Here is a 22692-nt window from a genome sequence, read left to right on the forward strand (position 1 = left end):
TTACATTGGCTGTTTATTTGGGACATTGAGCACTTTTTTGCGTAATGTTGAGTTTTTAGAAAATATAACTGAGACCTCTGGCTGACTGCCGGTTCTCCTTTAACTGCTACCATGGGATTTTTAAGCACCACTTATACCAATGCAATTGATAGAGGAGGCCTCCATTTAATATTTTGGCTATTTTTATTCACCTGTGGGAATTTACTGCCTATCCCTAGTTACCCTTGAAAAGGTGACATTGTCCACATGCTGTAGGCATCCACAACATCCTATGGGAAAAAAATTGCAAAGATGTGAAAGTGACATTGTCAGTGACAGTGAAAGTGATGAACTGCAATATATCTCCACATCAGGATGGTGAGTAGCTTGGATGGGAACTTACAGGTGGTGATGTTACCATGTACCTGCTGCCCTTGTCCTTCTATATGCAAGCGGTCATGGGTTTGGAAAGTGTTGTCTAAGTATTTGCAGTGCAACTTGTAGATTCAACACATTGCTGCTACAGTGCATGGGTAGAGGAAGGAGTGGATGTTTGTGGATGTGGTACCAATCAAGTGGGCTACTTTAGACAAACAGGAGGCTGAAAGAATACAGCAAGCCATGTGGCATCTGGAGGAAAGGAGAAGTCAACATTTTGGGTACTACCCTTCTTCAGGATAGTCTGAGGATAAGGGAGTCCTGAAGAAGGTAATACCTGAAACACTGACTTCTCCTTTCCTCCAGATGCTACCTGGCTTGCTCGGTTCTTCCAACCTCCTGTTTGTCTACCAGGTGAGCTACTTTGTCCCACATTGTGTCAATCTCCTTGGCAGAAGTTGCCGTGGCATTCATCCAAGCAAGTGGAGAGTATTCCATTACACTCCTGACTTGTGCCTTCTTGGATGGACAGGTTTTGGGGAATCAGGAAGTGAGTTACTAACTGCAGTATTCCTAGCCTCTGATATGCTCTTATAGCTAATGTTGAGAGTGAAAAAGGGTAAGTTTATAGTTATTACATCCACGTTGAATGAGAGCAACTGCCAGATCTGATTTTTGCTCATAAGCTGTGCAAAAACTGACATTCCTTGACAACTGGAGTTCACTGGAGGTGGGGTATGCTTTTATGAGCTCCTTTGGATATGTCCTCAGACAAGTTTGGGGTAGTGGTAAGTTCAACTTTGGAATTGTTAGAAGTGGATATGATTGTGTGCACAAAAATGGATAAATTCATTGGAATTGTCAAGCTTTTAAGGCAACTGTAAAGCTGTCTAGGGAACATTCAAACCTTCAAGTCATTTAAATCCCCTACTTTTTAAATTTTGAAAAACTGCAGCTTAAAAAAATCAATGTCTGCTATTTTACTTGACACCAGTTGACGTAAATCTGCATGCTTTCATTAAAAGATTTTCCTGCATTGACTGATTTCCCATCATATTATAATCATGGTGGGATCTCTTTCAGTTTACAATTTGTTTGATAGCTTCAAGTCTTTGAAGTGGGCTATGAATACAAATACATGTTTTTGAAAAGGATCAAGCAGTTGAAGGAAGTTAAATATAGTTAATGGATTTTTTTTACTCAATGCCTGTGTTTTTATAAGTGCAAATTCCTCAACAGGCTCTTGGAAATTTACCTTATATCAACTCAACATGGGTTCTTAGGTAAATCCATGGCAGATATTGGGTGAGTTGGCAGTATACATGAGCTTGCAGTAAACTAACATGGAGGCTATAAGGAGCTATGTGTGTGGATGGGCATAACTTGACAGTGAGGGTATCGGGGCTATAGGGTTGTGTGGACCACATAGGATGGCATGAGTTGGCATGGATGGGCAATATAATATTCAACTTTGGCATGAGTAGTATTTTATTGAAAATGGTACCACCTCTTGCCCCTGACATAAGCAAATCGTTGAGTCAGCCATATGGTAGCATTACAAACACAAGACTGTTCTGCTCTTGCAGTGAAAATGAGATGGTGACTGAATCAAAATTGAAAACTGAACAGAGAATTTAAATATACATTTTAAAAAGGTAAAGAAAAAGGTTGATTCAGCACTTACTTTAAATTGGGGTCAGTTGTCAGAGAAGTTGGTAATTTCTTTATGTCATCACCGCTGACAACCAGGATCTTTAGTTTATTCATTTTGCACATGACTTTGGGCAGATAGGTCAGCTTGTTCTTCTGAAGGTACAGAGACTCTAGCTCAGCGAGTCTGCAAATTATAAAAGTAGTGCTCAAATGTTCCAAATATTATTTTAAAAATATTCATATCTAGACTTGTTAGTGTTATACAACATATTTTTATCCTACAGATTTTGAAGTCAATTTTGCAATTGTGTTACAGTGACAATATGCAGTGACGGGATGTTGTGCCTCCAAGAAGGGTTTTAGAAATAAATGGTGAATTCATAATTGTTAAAACTGCTGTTGTGCATTGTGGCCCATGCAAGGAGTGTGATGGATGCTTGGGCAGAATTTCCAATGAATTACACCTTCAAAGAACAGATTAGATACAGACAAACTGGTTCTTCTCATGATTTAGCACTAATTCCTTCACGACCAAAATTAGGAAGCATTTCTCACCAAAAAGTTAATAAGTATCTGTAACAGTTTTCTGACTCTAGGTGGATCTCAAACTAGGAAGGGAGCATTCTTTTTGAAACAAGCAGGAACCAATATTAAATAGTTACATCTATTGAGACAGTTTCAATTAAATCTATTTTAAGACCCTGAGGCTATGTTTACATTCTTTACTTTGGAGCATATGCAATGGACATTCCATCCAACAGTTCGAAGCAGTAACTTGCCCAATCAATTCTTCTTTAACGGATCTTTTGAGGCTTCTCAGTAAATGGTCTGAAAGTTCTTTTATCATCATTTATGCAGAGTCAGGAGATTTGTGAATTATGTCTAAACTGATAAAAGCAAGCTAGAATGACAACACTATTAGGGTTTAGTAGAAAGAGATAGAAATGGGGCACATGAATCTGGGGAGTTATTTTGGTTCAGAGAGCAGAAGAATCAGAAGCAGAACTTGGAACCAATTTTAGCATTGAGCAGGTCAGGAATTAATGTGGAGGCAAATGAAGCTTGCTTGTGGCAAGGAATGGTTAGTCAGCAGGATCAAGAGAGGTTTTCCTCAGGAATTACAGGATGCATACAATTCAGCAGAAGCAGTTGTGGAAAGAGTGTGAGGAACAGACATTTGAAAAACTAATCGAAATTCTGTGTAGGGCAAGTATTGGTAAGTGGTCTTGGAATTAAAATTCCGACAGGGAAGGGCTGGATGCATATGTAAGGTTGAGTTGGCTGTGGCATGATGGAGGTAGCAGGGTACACTCTGGTAGTGCAAACAAGGGGAATGTTGGCTGTGGATGTGGTGGAAGGGGAGTCTGAGAGTATGGCAGCAGTAGAAAGGCAATGGCAGGGCATCTGGAGACTGAATGGGGATTTGATTGATGCAGAAAGATATTGTGATGTACAGCTATTAATTGCTCAATTAAAGGGTTTTCATGCTGTTAGTCTGATAGGGAGTTTAAAGTACTGAGTGCTTGGCATGAGGCTGGTACCACCTCTTATTTTGAGAGGCTGGGTGAGAAATAATTTTTTAAAATTTATACGTTTTCTGAAAACAGAATATATTCACATTATCGTAGAGTCATAGAGATATACAGAATGGAAACTGACCCTTTGGTCCAACTTGTCCATGCCAACCAGATATCCTATATAAATCTAGTCCCATTTTCCAGCAATTGGTCCATATCCCTTTAAATCCTTCCTATTAATGTGCCCATCCAGATGCGTTTTAAATGTTGTAATCATACCAGCCTCCAGTACTTCCTCTGGCAGCTCATTCTATACATGCACTATCTTCTGCGTGAAAAGGTTGACCCTTAGTTCACTTCTATATCTTTCCCCCTCACCTTAAACCTATGTCCTCTAGTTTTGGAATCCCCCACCCCAGGGAAAAGATCTTGCCTATTTGCCCTATCCATGCCCCTCATGATTTTATAATCCTCTATAAGGCCATTCCTCAGCCTCCAATGCTCCAGAGAAAATAGCCCCAGCCTGTTCAGCCTCTCCCTACAGACCAAACATTCCAACCTTGGCAACATTTTCGTAAATCTTTTCTGAACACTTTCCAGTTTCATGACATCCTTCCTAAAGGACGGAGACCAGAAGTGCACAAATTACTCCAGTAGATGTCAAACCAGTGTTCTGTACAGCTGCAACATGACCTCCCAGCTCCCATACTCAATGCACTGACTAATAAACGCAAACATACCAAACACCATCTTCACTATCCTATCTATTCGCAACTCCATTTTCAAGCAACTATGAACCTGCACTCCAAGGTCTCTCTGTTCAGCAACACTCCCCAGGAGTTTACCATTAAGTGTATAAGTCCTGCCTGTTCTGCCTTTCCAAAATGAGCATCTCATACTTATCTGAATTAAACTCCATCTGCCACTCCTCGGCCCATTGGCCCATCTGATTAAGATCCCGCTGTACTCTGAAGTAACCTTCTTCACTGTCCACTGAACCTCCAACTGTAGTGTCATCTGGAAACTTACTAACTATACCTCTTATGCTCACATCTAAATCATTTATATAAGGGAAAGAAAGCAGTGGACCCAACACCAATCCTTGTGGTGGAGCACTGGTCATGGGCCTCCACCACCGCCTTCTGTCTTCTACCTTTGAGCCAGTTCTGTTTCCAAATGGCTAGTTCTCCTGATGTTCCATGTGATCTAACCTTGTTAACCAGTCTACGATGAGGAACCTGTCGAACACCTTATTGAATTCCTTTATGTCACACCCACCACTCTGCCCCCATCAATGCTTTTCATTTCCTCTTCAAAAAACTCAATCAAATTAGTAAGACATGATTACCCATGCACAAAGCCATGTTGACTATCCCTAATCAGTCATTGCCTTTCCAAATATAAGTATATCCTGTTTCTCAGGATTCCATCCAACAACTTGCTCACCACTGATGTCAGCTTCACCAGTCCAGTCTATTGTTCCCAGGCTCTTCCTTACCACCTTTCTTAAATAGTGGCACAGTGTTAGCCAACCTCCAGTCTTCTGGCAGCTCACCTGTGGCTATTGATGATAGAAATATCTCAGCAAGGGACCCAGCAATCTCTTCCCTCACTTTCCACAGAGTTCTAGAGAACACCTAATTGGGTCCTCAGGATTTATCAGGTTTTAAGTCATTCAGCACCTCCTCCTCTATAATATGGACATTTTTCAACATGTCGCTTTTTATTTCCCCATGTTCTCTATCCTTCTTCACACATAGCTGGTGGTTTATCAATCCAGGAAGGATTTGAACTCAAAGGTGAAATGCCATGCCTAACAAAGTGCAACTTATCAACCTCAGTAATGTACCTTCCTGCATTGCAGCTCCTGTTGTATTTGCATATACAGACATGCAGAATTAAATAGGTGCAAAAAATCACATTGTTTGTGTCCTCTTCCATTTCACATATGGACTGAGCTTTAATGTACAGTCTGCGCACCAAGTTCAAATAATGAAACCATTTTGGATCTTTTACACAGCATTGTCAACATTTAACACTCCTTAGGCTTCAGCACCCCATAATGTGTCAAGCCAGAACCTTGAAAGGACTGAATTATGACTCCAAAAATCATTTCATTTCAAAATCTATAGTGAGGGAGGACAGCTTGGAGGGCTCATCCAGCAAGGCCATATGGGTGGAGCTCAAAAATAAGAAGGATGCAATTACCTTGAATTAAAAGCTTCTCAATAGCCAGTGGATGATAAGGACTGATTATGGAAAATGTAAAAGCAACAGTGTTGTTTGGTGGGTGCTTTTAAAGTCTCGTATATTGACTGAGACTTGTTTAGTGCCCAGAGCTCACATGGATTGGAATTTGTTAGCTGCATCCAGAACAGTTTTAGTAATGATATATACATATTCCGACTAGGGAAGGGGCTGGGTCTGATGTTGGGGAATGAGCCTGGCCTGGTGATCAAATTTTCAGTGAGGGAGCATTTTGGTAGTAATGACTATTGTTCTGTAAGTTTTTAAGCTACTTATGGACAGAGATAAGAGTAGTCCTCGGGTGAAAGTATTAAATTAGGGAAGGCCAACTACCACATATTAGGCCAGAACTGGGGAATATAGATTGGGATGCAGCTTTTTGAGCGTAACCTAAATCCAGCATGTGAGAATCTTTTACATATCAGTTGATTAGAATTCAGGAGAAGCACATTCCTGTGAAAATGAAGGATGAGGATGGCAAGATTCACAAACCTTATATGACAAGGAATTAAGAGAGCTGAAAAGGGGCCATGAAATTTTTTTGGCAAACAGGATCAAGGAAAATCTCAAGGTACTGTATACATGTATAAACAAAGAGGAAGAGGTTAGCTAGGGAAAGGGTTGGTCTACTCAAGGACAAAGGGAGCAATTTATGAGTGTGGCCGGAGGAAGTGGCTGAGGTCCTTAATGAATACTCTGCATTGGTGTCCATAAAGGAGAAGGGCATAGTGGATGGTGAGTCTCAGGAAGCATGTGTTGATATCCTAGGGGATGTCAATATAAAAACGAGGAGGTGTTGGGTGTTTTGAAAAGCTCTGAGGTAGACAACTCACCCGCACATGATGGAATCTATCTCAGAATGCTGAGGGAGGCAGGTGAGGAAATTGCTGGGGCTTTGTATGAAATCTTTGTATCCCCTTTACTCAAAGGGAAGAATAACTTGCGAGAATAACCAAACACAGGAAGATCAGACTCGAAAATAACCAATGGTGTAGAGCTGGATGAACACAGCAGGCTAAGCAGCATCAGAGGAGCAGGAAAGCTGACGTTTCGGGCCGAGACCCATTTCCGAAGAAGGGTCCAGGCCTGAAACATCAGCTTTCCTGCTCCTCTGATGCTGCTTGGCCTGCTGTGTTCATCCAGCTCTACACCATGTTATCTCAGATTCTCCAGCATCTGCAGTTCCTACTATCTCTGGAGAATAACCAATGTTGTTTCTTTGTTTAAGAAGGGCAATAGGGATAATCTGGAAATTACAGGGCTGTGAGCCTTACATCTGTGGTAGGAAGATAACTGGAGATGAGTCTTAGATATGGGATTTACACGCATTTAGAAAAATATGATATTATTAGTGGTAAGCAGCATGGATATGTGCGGGGAAAGTTGTATCTCACAAACTTGTTTGAGTTTTTTGACAAAGTGACAGAGGAGTTATGAGGGCAAGACTAGTAAATGCCATTTATATGGACTTTAGCAACACCTTTCACAAGTTCCCCCATGGCAAGCTGATACAAATGTTGAGTCACATGAGATATGCGATGACCTGGTAAGATGGATACAGAACTGGCTTAATCATATAAGATAGCAGTAGAACGGTTTTTTTTTGATGGGAGGTGTTTGACCAGTGGTGTTCTGCAGAGATCAGTGCTGGAACCTTTGTTGTTTGTAATAATGAATGAATGACTTGGAGTGGAGTGAAGGTGGCTTGAATAGTAAGTTTGCAGATAACAAAAAGACTGAAGGAGCTTCCGATAGTGAGGAGGATTGGCAGAGGATACAGCAGGAAATTGAAAGGCTAGAGACTTGGTTGGAGAAATGGCAGAAGGAGTTTAATCCAGACAAAAGCAAGGTGATGCATTTTGGAAGATCCAAGCAGGTGGGTAGTATAGCATAAATGGCAGACCCTTAGTAGCATTGAAAGAGCGTTCTGGGCCTCAATTACCTAAAAATGGCAGCACAAGTGGATAAAATGGTCAAAAAGGCATTTGGCATGCTTGCCCTCATCAGTTGAGGCATAGATGCTATAGTCTAGAAATTGGAAAGTCATTTTGCAGCACTATAGGCCTTCAAATATAGAACCACATATTCTGGTTGCCAGAAGAATTTCCAAGGCTTTGTTTATTTGCCGGTTTGTTTTGACTTGAACTTCGAGGGTTGAGGGACAGCCTGAAAGAAGTTTACAAATCTGTCCTGTCCACGAGCTGTTGTGTTCTTTGTTTATTGTTCTGTATCTGCTAGAGAAATGTTCAAACCATTCATTTGAATGTATTTGAACCAAGTAAATTTGGAGGCTGATGTGACACATCCATCCTTCCATCCACTTTGGAACAAAACATTGGAGAGGGCAATTATAACAAAATACAGCACAAGGAATTGCTCAGTTTAAAAAGCTGGCTCATCATCATGTTCTCAAAGGAATTTAATGATGAAGAATAAAAGGTCTGGCCTTGCCAGCAATGGTTAAATTCTATGAATGATCAAAACAAAACCTATATTGTGTGCCAATAAACTGTATTTTCATATTAACCGAACAGTTACCTGTCTAAATCTTGAGGTAGGTCTTTCAGTTTATTGCTGCTAATGTCTAGATTCTTGAGTTTTGTCATTCGGAGCACACAGATAGGCATGCTTTGAAACTGGTTTGAGGACAAATCCAAGCTACTGAGCTTTTGCAGATCCCGCAGCTGAAACATAAACAAAATCCAAATCACTTTGGCTGGATTGTATTACAAACTTGGCTGAGGGCTTCTACCCCACCCTACACATGGTTAGAAGTACTCTAAACACCTAATAAATCCTTAACTCTTTGCTCCATTTTCCAGATGCAACAGGGCAATGTAAATCCTAGATCTCCGCCCATACAAAGTTTCTGATGTTAGCACGATCAAAACAGGATGTGCTAGTGTGGCTGCACAATGTCCAGAGGTCGTCAGGTTGTTTAGAATCCTAGCTCCTGAGAGGACTTAATTCTGAAATAAATAGCTGGAGCTGCTATTTCTTCTGCATTGACCAGGTATTACCATTTTGATTTCATTTCTTGTTTATGTCTGAATGTAATTTTCACATTTTGCCATGACCGTTTGCACATTGGGAAATTCTGGGATGTTTATGTCATTAATCTGAGGTTTTATCTCATTATAACAAAGCACATTGGGAAATTCTGGGATGCTTATGTCATTAATCTGAGGTTTTATCTCATTATAAAAAAGCTTCCTATTCAATCATTTCAACAAAATGATAGCAGTGGTGACTGCAGCTAAGCTGCCTATTACAATATGACCAATTGTCTTCATTAACAACAGTCTGGGATGCAAGCTACTGCATTGGAGGTGGGTAGGTAAAGTTTTTGCTCAGTTTGCAAACAATATATCTTGAAAGCTAATAGATTTCTATGAGGTTTTGCGCATTGATAGGATATGGCCCAAGGAACAACCCACTATCTTTAGTGAAAATGCAGTTTCAGATTGGGGGATTTTCTGGATAGATCCCATTAACATTAGTAGATTGGACAATTTTGGTTTTGAATGTTGCGGTTTTGGATGTTTGGATATTGTGATTGCTTTAGAGTCTTGTGAAATGTCTCTGCGGCTGTGGTGAAATTTGCCTCAGTATTATAAATGTGAGCAGAGTTTTCAGGTAAGGTTGTTAGATGTAGGTTGGCCTAATGCCTCCTTAGTGAGTTGAAAACTGTAAATTAAAAAAAATCCTTTTTCAACTGTGTGGTTACAGCACATTGCCAATATGCAACCAGTCACTAATGAGTAAGATTGTCCCTCTCAGAAATTCTGTGTGACTGGTCATGGGTGCTGTGGGAGATGTATGGCTAATGAGCTTGTTTGGCTGATGAGCTTAATCTCACAAGTGCATCTCCACATACACAGAGGGGGCGTTTTGTAGTGCATCCAGGAGGTGGAACTTATCGTTGGCCTTGAGATCATTGGCATTCCTTTCTCCAGATCATTTTCTGTATTTATTCTTGCTGATGAATGTTCTCAAAGATTTATATCCTTCCAAGTCAGTTTCTTCCAAAGGATAGTCTCCCATGCATTAACATCTACTTTGCACTTCTTGAGGGAATTCTACAGGGAGTCTTTGAAATATTTCCTTTGCCCTCATTATACTCAAGTGCCTTCCTTGAGCTGGGCAAAGAAGATTTGCTTTTGTAGTCAGAACTTAGGCATCCTAAGCACATGGCCAGACCAACAGAGCTGGTTTCGGATGATCATGACCTCAATGCTGGTGCTACTGGCTGCTTCAAGGATGCTAATGTTGATAAAACTGATGCAGAGAGGCTATCTCAAACAATATTGATGATACTTGACCAGAGTCTTGAAGCGACACCTATATGTAGTCCAAGTTTTGAAGTATACAGAAGAGTGGGAAGAATGACCACCTTTTACAAATAATCTTGGCATCAACAAGCATATCATGGTCACTCAAGATTCTCATCCTTATGCATCTGGACTGAGTTAAAAGTCTTGCCAATGTGGAATGGTTAGTGTTGTTCCTGGAATTTCTCAGTGAAAATCAGATCCGTAGTTCCATGGTCTGGTTGGAAGCCACATTGGCTTTCATGAGAGATCCTTGGAGATTGGGAGAAGGGACCGAGCAAGGATTCTGGAGATGATCTTCCCAGCAATGGAGGGTAGAGTGATTCCTTGGTATTTTCCACATTGCCTTCCTTCTTGAAGGTGGTGGTGATGGCAGCATCCTAGAGATCCACGGGGCTTTCTTCTTCATCCAGATTTTCAGTGATAATTGATGAAGATGATGAGTCCTCCAAATTCATGAAAATGATGGGAAAGCTCTGCTCCTCTGGACCATGACAAACAGTGCACTTCCAGAATGACGATACCAAAAAAAGTTACAAAGCAAAGCCAAGATTATCAACAGCAAACATAGTTTGAATGGCAGGACCCAGGATGCCACCAGCTGGTGCACAAGAACGGCCAAAGGGTCTGTCCTAAAGTGATGCCTTTTGACACCTTGTATTTAACACACTACTGCCTCCCTTTGGTAATACTGAAGTTTGTGACTTCCAGATCGCAGGTGTCTCAGTCTGACAGAAATCAGGTCTGGTATGGTATACTTTTCTGAGCTATTCACTAAATGATTCAGCATATGATGTCATAAAATCCTTAGCATTGGGGAAGTGACATGGTACTGCACACTTTGTCTCACGTCTACAATAATTAAAGTGAGAGGGGAGTTGGTAAGAAGAGTTCAATGCCTTGTTGGTCTACTCGTACCTTGCCCTGTTATTGGGAATTATCTCATAATCCCTACTGATCCATTCGGCAGCAGAGCTGATGGGAACAATATGAAGCACTCAGTAGTAGGTCATCAAATGTAATCTTTGAGCATATGGGAATCAGAGGAGTGTCCAGGGCACCTATATTGTTAGTCTTAGATTTAATTAAAAGCAGAAGCATGTATAAGAACATAGAACATAGAACAATACAGCGCAGAACAGGCCCTTGGACCCTCGATGTTGCGTCGACTAATCTAAGCCCATCCCGCTACACTATCCCATCATCACCCATATGCTTATCCAAGGACTGTTTAAATGCCCCTAATGTGGCTGAGTTAACTACATTGGCAGGAAGGGCGTTCCACACCCTTACTACGCTCTGAGTAAAGAACCTGTCTCTGACATCTGTCTTAAATCTATCACCCCTCAATTTGTAGCTATGCCCCCTCGTACAAGCTGACGTCATCATCCTCGGAAAAAGACTCTCACTGTCCACCCTATGTAATCTTCTGATCATCTTGTATGTCTGTATTAAATCCCTTCATAGTCTTCTTCTCTCCAATGAGAACTGACCCAAGTCCCTCAGCCCTTCTTCATAAGGCTTTTGCTCCAGACCAGGCAACATCCTGGTAAATCTCCTCAACGCCTTTTCCAATGCTTCCACATCCTTCCTGTAATGGGGCGACCAGAACTGCACGCAATATTCCAAGTGAGGCTGCACTAGCGTTTTGTACAGTTGCAGCATGATATCATGGCTCCGGAACTCATTACCCCTGCCAATAAAGCCTAACACGCTGTAAGCCTTCTTAACAGCACTATCAACCTGGGTGGCAGCTTTCAAGGATCTATGTACATGGACACCAATTTCCCTCTGCACATCCACACTACCAAGAATCTTTCCATTGACCTAGTATTCTGCCTTCCTATTATTCTTCCCAAAGTGAATCACCTCACATTTATCCGCATTGAACTCCATTTGCCACCTTTCAGCCCAATTCTGCAGTTTATCGAAGTCTTCCTGCAACCTGCAACATTCTTCCACACTGTCCACCACTCCACCAACTTTAGTGTCATCTGCAAACTTACTAACCCAACCACCAATGCCTGCATTCAAGTCATTTATAAAAATGACAAACAGCAGTGGTTCCAAAACAGATCCTTGAGGCACACCACTAGTAACCAGACTCCAGGCTGAGTATTTTCCTTCAACCACCACTTGCTGCCTTCTTACAGAAAGTCAGTTTCAAATCCAAACTGCTAAATCTCCCTCAATCCCATGCCTCTGTATTTTCTCCAATAGCCTACCACGTGGAACCTTATCAAAAGCTTTACTGAAGTCCATGTACACCACGTCAACTGGCCTACCTTCATCCACATGCTTTGTCACCTTCTCAAAAAAACTCAATGAGGTTTGTGAGACACGATCTGCCCTTGATGAATTCATGTTGACTATCTCCAATCAAATTGTTGGTTGCTAGATGATTATAAATCCTATCTCTTATAATCCTTTCCAAAACTTTTCCTATAACAGACATAAGGCTCACAGGTCTATAATTACCTGGGTCATCTCTACTGCCCTTCTTGAACAAGGGCACAACATTTGCAATCCTCCAGTCCTCTGGCACTAAACCTGTAGACAATGAGGACTCAAAGATCAAGGCCAAAAGCTCCACCACCTCCTCCCTAGCTTCCCAGAGAATCCTCGGAAATATCCCATCAGGCCCGGGGATTTATCTAGCTTCACACCTTCTAGAATTGATACCACCTCCTCCTTACTAACCTCAATTCTAGAAGCCCTTAACTCAGTCTTCTCCTTTACACTATTGTCCTTTTCCTGAGTGAAAACAGATGAGAAATATTTGTTTAGGACCTCTCCAATCTCCACAGGGTCCACACACAACTTCCCACTTCTGTCTTTGACTGGCCCGATTCCTACCCTAGTCATCCTCTTATTCCTCACATACCTATAGAAAGCTTTAGGATTCTCCTTTATTCTACCTGCTAATGTCTGCTCATGTCCCCTCCTTGCTCTTTTTAACTCACTCTTTAAATCCTTCCTAGCTAATTTATAACTCTCCATCGCCTCATCTGAACCATCTCGTCTCATCGTCACATAAGCCTCCCTCTTCAGCTTAACAAGAGATACAATTTCTTTACTAAACCATGGTTCCCTTATCTTATCACTTCCTCCCTGCCTGACCGGGACATACAGTATCTGTTCCTTAAACCAGCTCCACGTTTCGATTGTCCCCATCCCCTGCATTTTGCTACCCCATTCTGTGCCTCCTAAGTCTTGCCTAATCGCATTATAATTGCCCTCCCCCGATCTATAAATCTTGCTCTGTGGCATGTTCCTATCCCTTTCCATCACTCAACTAAACATGACCGAGACATGGTCACTCTCCCCAAAGTGTTACTTACCACTAAATCAAACAACTGGCCTGGTTCATTACCAAGTACCAGATCCAGTATGGCCTCCCCTCTTGTCGGCCCTTCAAAATACTGTGTCAGGAAATTTTCCTGCACACATTGGACAAAATCTGATTCATCTGACATACTAGAGTTATAGCAATTCCAGTCAATGTTAGGGAAGTTAAAGTCTCCCATAATGGCCACCCTGTTCCTTTCACTCCTGCCCAGAATCGTTTTGCCAATCCTCTCCTCATATCCCTGGAACTTTGCAGAGGCCTATAAAAAACTCCCAGCAGTGTGACTTCTCCACTTCTGTTTCTGACCTCAGCCCATACCACCTCAGTAGATGAGTCCTCGTCAAAAGTTCTTTCACCCCTTGCATTGTGAATATTGTGGCAAATGGTTTGCCAATCCTCATTGGTGGTCTGCTGTTCTAGAAATCAATCTATGAACACAGAACTGATGTGGCGATTGTATTCCTCCATGTGACTCTCTCACCGTGACATGTTTCAGGGCAGTCTCTGATGGTGCTGTAAATGTCTTTTGTCCAGAAAGTATCTTATTTTAAAGCTATGTTCTCTAAAACGTGGATTCTAGGCTTCAACAGCTGAGGATAATTATGAGTTGATTCTTCAAAAGCAAGTTCATTTTCTCTTTCAGCACTACCACCTGTTCCTGTTCGAATGTGCATCACCCGGTGCACCCACCTCTACCTCACTTTAAGTTCTTCAGTGTGGATGAACTTTAGCTGGTGTTTACAAGGGTAGGAGTGAATGCAGTTGGATGCTGAGAGGTGCTGGCCAAGCGTAGATTTCTTAGCCCTGGCACAAATTCCAGAGACACACCTAAAGAAAGAGAACAATGCTGTCACCATGGAGACCTATAACGTGAAGCTTAGAGTAGATTAAATCAGCTTTACAGCATTTCTAGGCAAGAAATGGAGAGTTGCGGAATTCCATTGTTTTTGGGGTAAACCCAGGCTCATGTCACGCAATAGCTTCAAAGTTCCTCTGCAGTTAAAACACAAGTTTATGTTCCCTGCATTATGGGTGCCAGGTTGATGTTTCACGTTCTGCAAATGTATTTGGAATGTGGCCAATTAGGCTATGTTGATATACATACAGTGTCAGATGAACTATGGCATACCAGCATGGATTTTCACCTTCACGCTTGCATGGTCATCTAGTGGATCAGAATGCCTGCTTACTGTAAAATACCCCTTGATTCTCATTACTTTGGAACCAACATTATAAAAATCATCCAGGTTTTATATTTTATAATTGTCCCCTCAATTCACCAGACACCAGGTAAAAACAAAGGTCACTGCTATTGCTTTTAAGAATACGATTAACAGTGCATGAGCATCCTGCAAGTATGAATGTCAAAAAATTATTTGCCTGACAGGCCTACCAATATTTAATACTTGATTTTGCTCCAATTTGTTTCAGGTAGGAGCTTCTTGTGCATACCTCAAGGTCCATTGGAAAGGCACTTTATCATTTTTGTCTTGTTCATTAATTTGTGAATCATATAATCACAGGTCATAACAGACTTGAACACTAGCACCATACATTTTTAAACATTGTATTGAATAGTCAACATTCTTTGTGGAAAGCAATTTTGAAGCATGAGGTATGCCGTTAGCCCAAAGTTAATCTGGAACAAGTAGACAGCTGCCCTCTGCGGGAAACTACTTATCAGTCTTACACTGATACATCCAGATCTCTAGTGAGATATAGAGAACAAATTGCTTTAAAAAGCACACCAAAGCATTTTGTAGGAGCATTATCCAACCGCAAGCTACAGCTGGAGCTATAATGACATGTGATCCAAAGTTTGGACAAAGTGATAGATTTTAAGGGGCATCTTAAACGTGATAGAAGAGACAGAAATTGTTAGGGAAGGGAAATTCAAATTTAGATTCTGCAGACAGCTGAAAACATGCAACCAATGTTGGACTGACTAAATACAGAATGCCCAATAGCCCAGAACTGGAGAAGCGGAGAGATCTCTGAGGACTGAAGGATAAAGAAGGTTAGTGGTATGGAGGACAAAAGATAAGGAGAGGCTTGAAAACAAGAATGATAACTTAAAGGTTGTCAGATCAGGAGCCAAGTAGATCAATGAGCTCAGAGTGATGAGTTCTGAGAAAGGGTCACTAGGCCCAAAATATTAGCTCTGATTTCTCTCCACAGATGCTGCCAGACCTGCTGAGCTTTTCAGCAACTTCTGTTTTGGCTTCTGATTTACAGCATCCTCAGTTTTATCGTTTTTTTTTATTTACAGAGTAATCGTTGATGGATACAAGTAGGACAGAGGAACAGAATTTTGAATTAGCTTAAACTTGGAAGATGGAAGACTAACCCAGAATAGTCAGTTCCAGAGGTAACAAAGGGTTGATAAGCAGGTATGTGAAGGCAAGGCAAAGACAGACAATATGAATGACATGTTGCGGGTTTTGATGATTGAGTTGAAATATGGTTGGTGACTCATCTCAGGTCAATTTGAATTCCAGGCTCATGAACTGGTTGTTTCAGCCTCAGGTAAGTATGAGGAGGAGAAATGAAGAATTAAGAACTAGAATTTGTGGTGGAGATCAAAGACTTTAGTCATCGCAATATTTAGTTGAAGAAAATTTCTGCTCATCCTAGACTGAGTGTCAGACAAGCAATATGACAAATCAAGTCAATGAAGGATTGAGATGAGTTATGTTAAGGTAGAATTGTGTGTTGCCTGCAAATGTATGGTATATGAGTAATTGATGATGTTGTCAAGAACCAGAAAGTAGCTACGAATGAAGAGAGGACTAAGTAAGAGATACCAGAGGGAAACTGCAGAAAGGGAAAAAACAGCCATTGCAGATGATTCTCATGTTATCCATGAATAGATAGTAATAAAGCTAGAGAAGACAGTCCCACCCAGCTTGATGACAGACCAAGTCAAATACTGCAGGCTTTTCAAAGGATGAGGATGAATACTCTATCACAATCCCAATCACATATGCTATTTGTCATTTTGGTAAAGGCTGTTACAGGGCTGTGACAAGGACAGAAACATGATTGCAACAGCTAATATATACACTAGCAACAGAGGTAAGAATGGGTTTGAGAGAGTGCATGCAACATGGATGCATTAAGGACCTTGGATAGAAAAGGAGAATGGAGGGCTGATATATATTTGCAAGGTTAAAGATTAAACTTGTAACTAAAATGTCTTTGTTAATATTTTAAAATTATTCTTCAAATATGCGTTTGCTTAGTTAATTAAATGATCCTTCAAAGGGTTTCCAAATTAATCATTAGAAGATTATACAATAATTGAAAATAGTGTGATGATATAGAATTACCAACTTTCAAGTCCTTGTTTTTTAAGAATACACCAGAAACCAAAGTTTGATATCCATGCAGCAGTACCATAATGAAATATTACAAGTCAAAATGTAACCAATTTAAAATATATCAATGGAATGACAGGACCGAAGAGTAATTTTGTATATACAAACACAACTCATGATTTTATGGAACTGCTTGATTTAGATCATACATAGCACATAGGTCTTAGCTATATAAGCCAAAGATATTACCTCAAATGGGAGCTCTGTCAATTCCAGGTTATTCGATAAATTCAGTTTCTCTAGATTTTCACAGCATCCAAGTTCCAGTGGAACGTATGTCAGCTTATTGAAACTAACATTCAGTTCTTTCAGGTTAATCATTCTGCCTGTCAATACACAACCAAAAATTTTAGATTTATCAGGACTTTAAATCTTTACAGTAAAGAAGCATGGGAAGTTGTAATGAAGATATAAAATACACACCATTTATTGTTTTGAAATTCAATCATTTGAATTAATACCTGCAACTTTCATGGACTGAAATGGGTTTAAAAAGGGACCAAAAACATCAATTTAAAATGGTCACATGTGCCACCTGGCCATCTAGTGCCCAGTTGGAGCAGGCTTGAAGGAGCCAATGGCCTGCTCCTGCTCCTACTTCCTTTTATGATTTCAGAAAACCGACAATCTGTCCTGGAAATCCCATATAGATGTGATGGTCAAGAACGCACAACAACACCTCTTCTTCCTCAGCGGCTTAGGAAGTTCGACATGTCCATAAGGGCCTGCACCAACCTTTACAGATACACTGCAGAAAGCACTCTATCTGGGTGCATAATGGCCTCCTCTGTCCAGGACCGTGAGAAACTACAGAAAGTTGTGTGCACAGCTCAAACCTTCCATCCATGGACTCCATTTGCACCTATTGTTGCCACAGAAAGGTTGCCAACTTCATCAGAGACCTCTTCTACCCAAGTAATGCTCTCTTCCAACCTCTTCCGTCAGGCAGAAGATACAGAACCTTGAACACATGTACCAACAGGTTCAAGAACAGCTTCTTGCTGTTATTAGACTGCTGAACAGGCCTTTCTAACTTTGAACAATCTTGCTGATGTTGATCTTACTTTGTGCACCTCCTGTGCAGACATAACCTTGTATACCTCACTCTGTCTAAGAATCCTACGATCTGTATGTCCCTGTTTGCTATGATTTGCCTGTACTGCTCGCAAATCAAAGCTTTCCACTATTCTTAGATATATGTGAATGCAAATAATCAAATCAAAATCAATGTGGACAATTGAGCAGCCACAAGTCCACCTGGATAGGTATGGAAAGACCCTATCTTTTATTTTGATTTACAACTATATGAGAATATTCACATCTTGGGGATTCAAAATCAACTGCTACAGATGTGAAATAGACAAACAAGTTGATTTTCAAGGAGCTGCTTTCGGCAGACAGGTAAATAAATCTGCTGGGGATGCAGCAATGAACACAGGCTGATAATTCTGCTTCTCTCAAGAAGAAAAATTGCTGGGTGTCAATTATTAAGGAAGTCATAGCAGCACATTTGAAAAACCATAATCTAATCAAGCAGAGTCAGCATCACTTCACGAAACAAAAAATTGTGTCTGACTAATTTATTTGAGTTTTTTGAGGAAGTCTCAACCAGAGTGGATAAATAGGAACCGGCAGTTGAGTAGTATTTGGACTTTCAAGGCATTCAACAAAGTGCCTCACAAAAGGTTAAGTCATAAGTGCCCATGGTGTTGGAGTTAGTATATTGCCGTGGACAGAGATTTGGCTAATGGGCAAGAAACAACAAGTGGGTACAAGCACAAGAACAAAGTTGCTGGAAAAGTTCAGCAGTTCTGAGGAAGGGTTACTGGACCTGAAACGCAATTCTTGTTTCTTCCTCCACAGATGCTGCCAGATCTGCTGAGCTTTTCCAGCAACTTTGTTTTTGTTCCTGATTTACAGCATCCACAGTTCTTTCATGTTTTATTTAAGTGGGTACAAGCAGTTCTTTTTCAGGTTGGCGATCCACAGAGTCAGTGCGGTTCCACAGAGATCAGTCTTGGGGCCACACTGCTTACAATATGTATTAAAGACTTGAAGGAAGAAAGCAAATGTACTGAAGCCAAATTTGCAGGCAACACAGAATAGGTGAAAAGGCAAGTTATGAGAGGAATACAAACATTTTGTAGAGAGACGTTGATAGGTTACATAAATAGTCAAAAAAGTTAGTAAATGTAATATAATGTGGGAAAATGTAAAGTCGTTCATTTTGGAAGGGAGAAAATAAATAAAAGGGTATTATTTAAATGCAGGAAAACTGCAGAAAGCTGCAACACAAAGGGATTTGTGCTTAAAACACAAAGCTAGCAAATAGGTGCAGCAGGTAATCAGGAAGGCAAATGGGCTATTTGCCCTTTTTATGAAGAGGCTTGGAGTATGAGAATAGGGAATTCTTACTGCAATTGTGCAAGGTGTTGGTCAGACCATATCTGGAGTTCTGTGAACAATTTTGGTCCTTTTATTTAAGTAAAGATATTACTTCACTGGAAGTAGTTCAGAGAAGGTTCATGGGGGTGATCCCTCATATGGAAGGATTGGTTGTCTTATGACCAAAGGTTAAACAGGTTGGGATTCTACTCATTGGACTGTAGAAGAATGAGAGGTGATCTCATTGAAACATGTAGAATTCTTAAGGGACTTTACAGGGTAAATGGTGAGAGGGTGTTTCCCCTTATGGGAGAGTCTGGGACCAAAGGACTTGCTCTCAGAATAGAAGGGCACCAATTCAGACGAAGATGAGGAGGAATTTCCTCTTTCAGAGGGTTGTGAGCCTTTGTAACTCCTTTTCCTAGAGAGCTGTGGGGGCAGAGACCTTGAGTACATTTGAAGCTCTGACAAACAGATTCTTGATTACCTGGGTAATCAAAGTTTACACGGAAAATACAGGAAAGTGATAGAGTAAAGTTGGATCAGCCACGATCCTATTGAATGGCACAGCAGGCTCAAGAGGCAGAATGGCCAGTTCCCGATCCTATTTCTTCTGGACAATACGATCTTATTTACAATACCAACTAAAAAGAAAATTCTTGACATCAAGAATGATTGCAATATTCACTAATGCTGATGGTTCAAAACATCAACCAACTGATTTCAGTTTTATTTCTTGAAACACAACAAAATTCTAATGACTTTAAACTGCATTTTTGTTTACGATTTTTGACATTGGACACCAACCGTTTTAGCTTTACATTTGAGTATCTGAGAGAGAGTGTCCATGTGATTTCACAGATATGCTTGATATTTCATCATTCTTATTTTTCTCAGGGTTAGCAGGTAACAAATTTGCTCTGTCTTTCACTCAGAAAACCTTGTAATCGGCTCTCACTTTTTCTTGTGAAAGTAGGTAACTACATTTAATCAAGGAAAATATACAACCACATGCTAAAAAGTACTTAAATCTTTGTTGCAACCAACAGAAAGTTTGAAAAGAACCAAGCTGATTTATTCCTTCGTAACGTATCAGAACAAAACTGGGCTCTTTGAGTCTGATATAGTTACCACAGGCTGGGGCAAGAATTGGTGTGGGGAAAATTAATTGCTCCTTCAAAATTATTTTCAAAGGTCTATTTAGATCTGAAATAATAACTAGATAAGGCATCCACATTTGATGTTGTAATGTTCATAGGACAGGATGAGAAACTTACAAAAAGCTAACGGTGCTGTCCTTTAAAGATTTAAAAGTTAGGCACCAAAAGATGGAGTTCTGTCCAAAATCCAAAAGAAATCACAAATAGATGACAAAAATTCTTTTATGATTGTGATAATGAGCAATCTGTTGATTTTAAAATTCCATCATTTGGTTTTAAAATCTGGGATTCTCACGAACAAAATGTCATGCACTTTTAAAGTAATGTACAAAAGAAGTAGGTGTGATGTGAAAAAAAATAATTTCATGCAGCAAGTAGTTAAGGTATGTACCATGTTGCCTGGGGATATGGTGTAGGCATGTTCATTTGAAGCATTGAAATCATTTGATGATTATTTGGATTGAAATGGTATGTAGGATATGGGGGAAAGGCATGAGATTGGTACTAGTTAAGAAAACCAGTGCAGGCATGATGGGCCGAATGGCACCATAACAATTCTGTGATTCTGAAAATTGTTTTAAAAGAAGGAAAACCTACTGACAAAACCTACCACCTAATGGTCACAACAAATCCCTGACCACAGATCAGCTAAGCCATGAAAGCCTTGTGAGAAACAACGACTGACTGTGCTGAAATAAACATTTTATTGAAAGACTCTGAAACACTGTCCAGTACGAAAAACTCCTCATTACCTATTTGGATTTACACCTGCCTGATAAGTTTTGCATATTGGAAGTGAAAGACGTTGTTAACATCATCAAGCTTTGAAATAAGGAACTTGGATATTGCAATACACAAATAAGCTGTTTTGTTGCAGCAAGAAAAAAGGATTTGAGACTTAAACCCAGCTGGAAGAAGTGCTCTCTCAGGCTGTCAAGAAACATCAGCTCACTGAAAACTTGAGGAACAAAGGAAATACTTGTTACAGCTGGAGATGCAGCACATCAATTAAACAATTGTGGATGAGGTTAAAGCCATATACCTCAAGGACACACAAACACGGTTATTCTCCTTTCACAGATAGCAGGAACTGCTGATGCTGGAGAATCTGAGACAACAAGGTGTAGAGCTGGATGAACACAGCAGGCAAAGCAGCATCAGAAATGAAGAAAGGTCTCGGCCCGAAACGTCAGCCTTCCTGCTCCTCTGATGCTGCTTGGCCTGCTGTATTCATTCAGCTCTACACCTTGTTATCTCTATACTCCTTTCATGTTCCTTTTGAACTAGACATTATCCCTTTTCAACTTCGTACCTCTGTATGCTTGGCTTCACATCTTTATTACCTTACCCACAGTTGATATATTCTAGCATTTTTCTTCCTTTCACTCAAGAAAACATTACTGTTTTACTGTATCTGCCTGCCCCTGCACCACTGAACTTATCTCCGCTTACCTTGACTCTGTTTTCTCCCCCCGATTCAGGAACTCCCCACCTACATCTAGGATACCATCCACGCCCTCCACTTCCTCCAAAATTTCCAATTCCCTGGCCCCAACACCGCATCTTCACTATGGACATCCAATCCCGATACACTTGCATTTCCCATGCAGATGGCCAAAAAGCCTTCTACTTCTTACTCTCCTGAGGGCCCATCAGTCCCCCCTCCACTAACACCCTCATCCACTGAACTGAAATCGTCCTTACCCTTACCAACTTCTCTTTCAACTCCTCCCACTTCATACAGACTAAGGGGATGGCCATGGGAACCCACATGGGCCCAGGTTATGCCTGCCTCTTCATAGGATATGTGGAACAGCCCCTCTTCCGCTGCTACACTGGCACTATATCCCACCTCTTCCTCCACTATATCAAATGACTCCCACGAGGAGTTTGAACAGTTCATCAACTTTACTAACACCTTTCACCCCACGTCAAATTCACCTGGACCGTCCTTGTATCTCCCTCTCCTTTCTGGACCTCTCTGTCTCCATCTCTGGTGACGGCCTTGAAATCGACATCTATTTCAAGCCCACCGACACCCACAGCTACCTAAACTATACCTTCCCTCACTCACCTTGCTGGAAGAATGCAATCCCCTACTCCCAATTCCTCCACTTCCACTGCATCTGCTCCCAAGACGAGGCATTCCACTGCCGAACATTCCTGATATCCTCTTATTTCAAGGACTGCAACTTCCCCGCTTCAGTGGTCAAAAATGCTCTTGGCTGCATCTCTTGCGTTTACCTCACCTCTGCCCTCACACCCCCTCCCCTCAACAAAAACGAGCAGAATCCCTCTTGTCCTCACATATCATCT

General features: G+C 40.9%; 1 protein-coding gene across 5 annotated transcripts in view; it reads right to left on the minus strand.

Moving 5' to 3' along the window:
- Window positions 1-22692, minus strand: part of LOC125451026 (leucine-rich repeat-containing protein 2-like) — a 75323-nt gene that overhangs the window by 7035 nt on the left and 45596 nt on the right. For all 5 annotated transcript variants that reach the window (XM_048527688.2, XM_048527684.2, XM_048527689.2 and 2 more), the window contains exons 5-7: window positions 17021-17157; window positions 8313-8458; window positions 2042-2194 (exon numbers count right to left, since the gene is read on the minus strand). In XM_048527688.2, the coding sequence (XP_048383645.1) occupies window positions 2042-2194; window positions 8313-8458; window positions 17021-17157 (436 nt within the window). The remainder of the gene's footprint in view (window positions 1-2041; window positions 2195-8312; window positions 8459-17020; window positions 17158-22692) is intronic.

This window comes from Stegostoma tigrinum, chromosome 3 (genome assembly GCF_030684315.1).
Source record: "Stegostoma tigrinum isolate sSteTig4 chromosome 3, sSteTig4.hap1, whole genome shotgun sequence".
Classification (NCBI taxonomy): domain Eukaryota; kingdom Metazoa; phylum Chordata; class Chondrichthyes; order Orectolobiformes; family Stegostomatidae; genus Stegostoma; species Stegostoma tigrinum.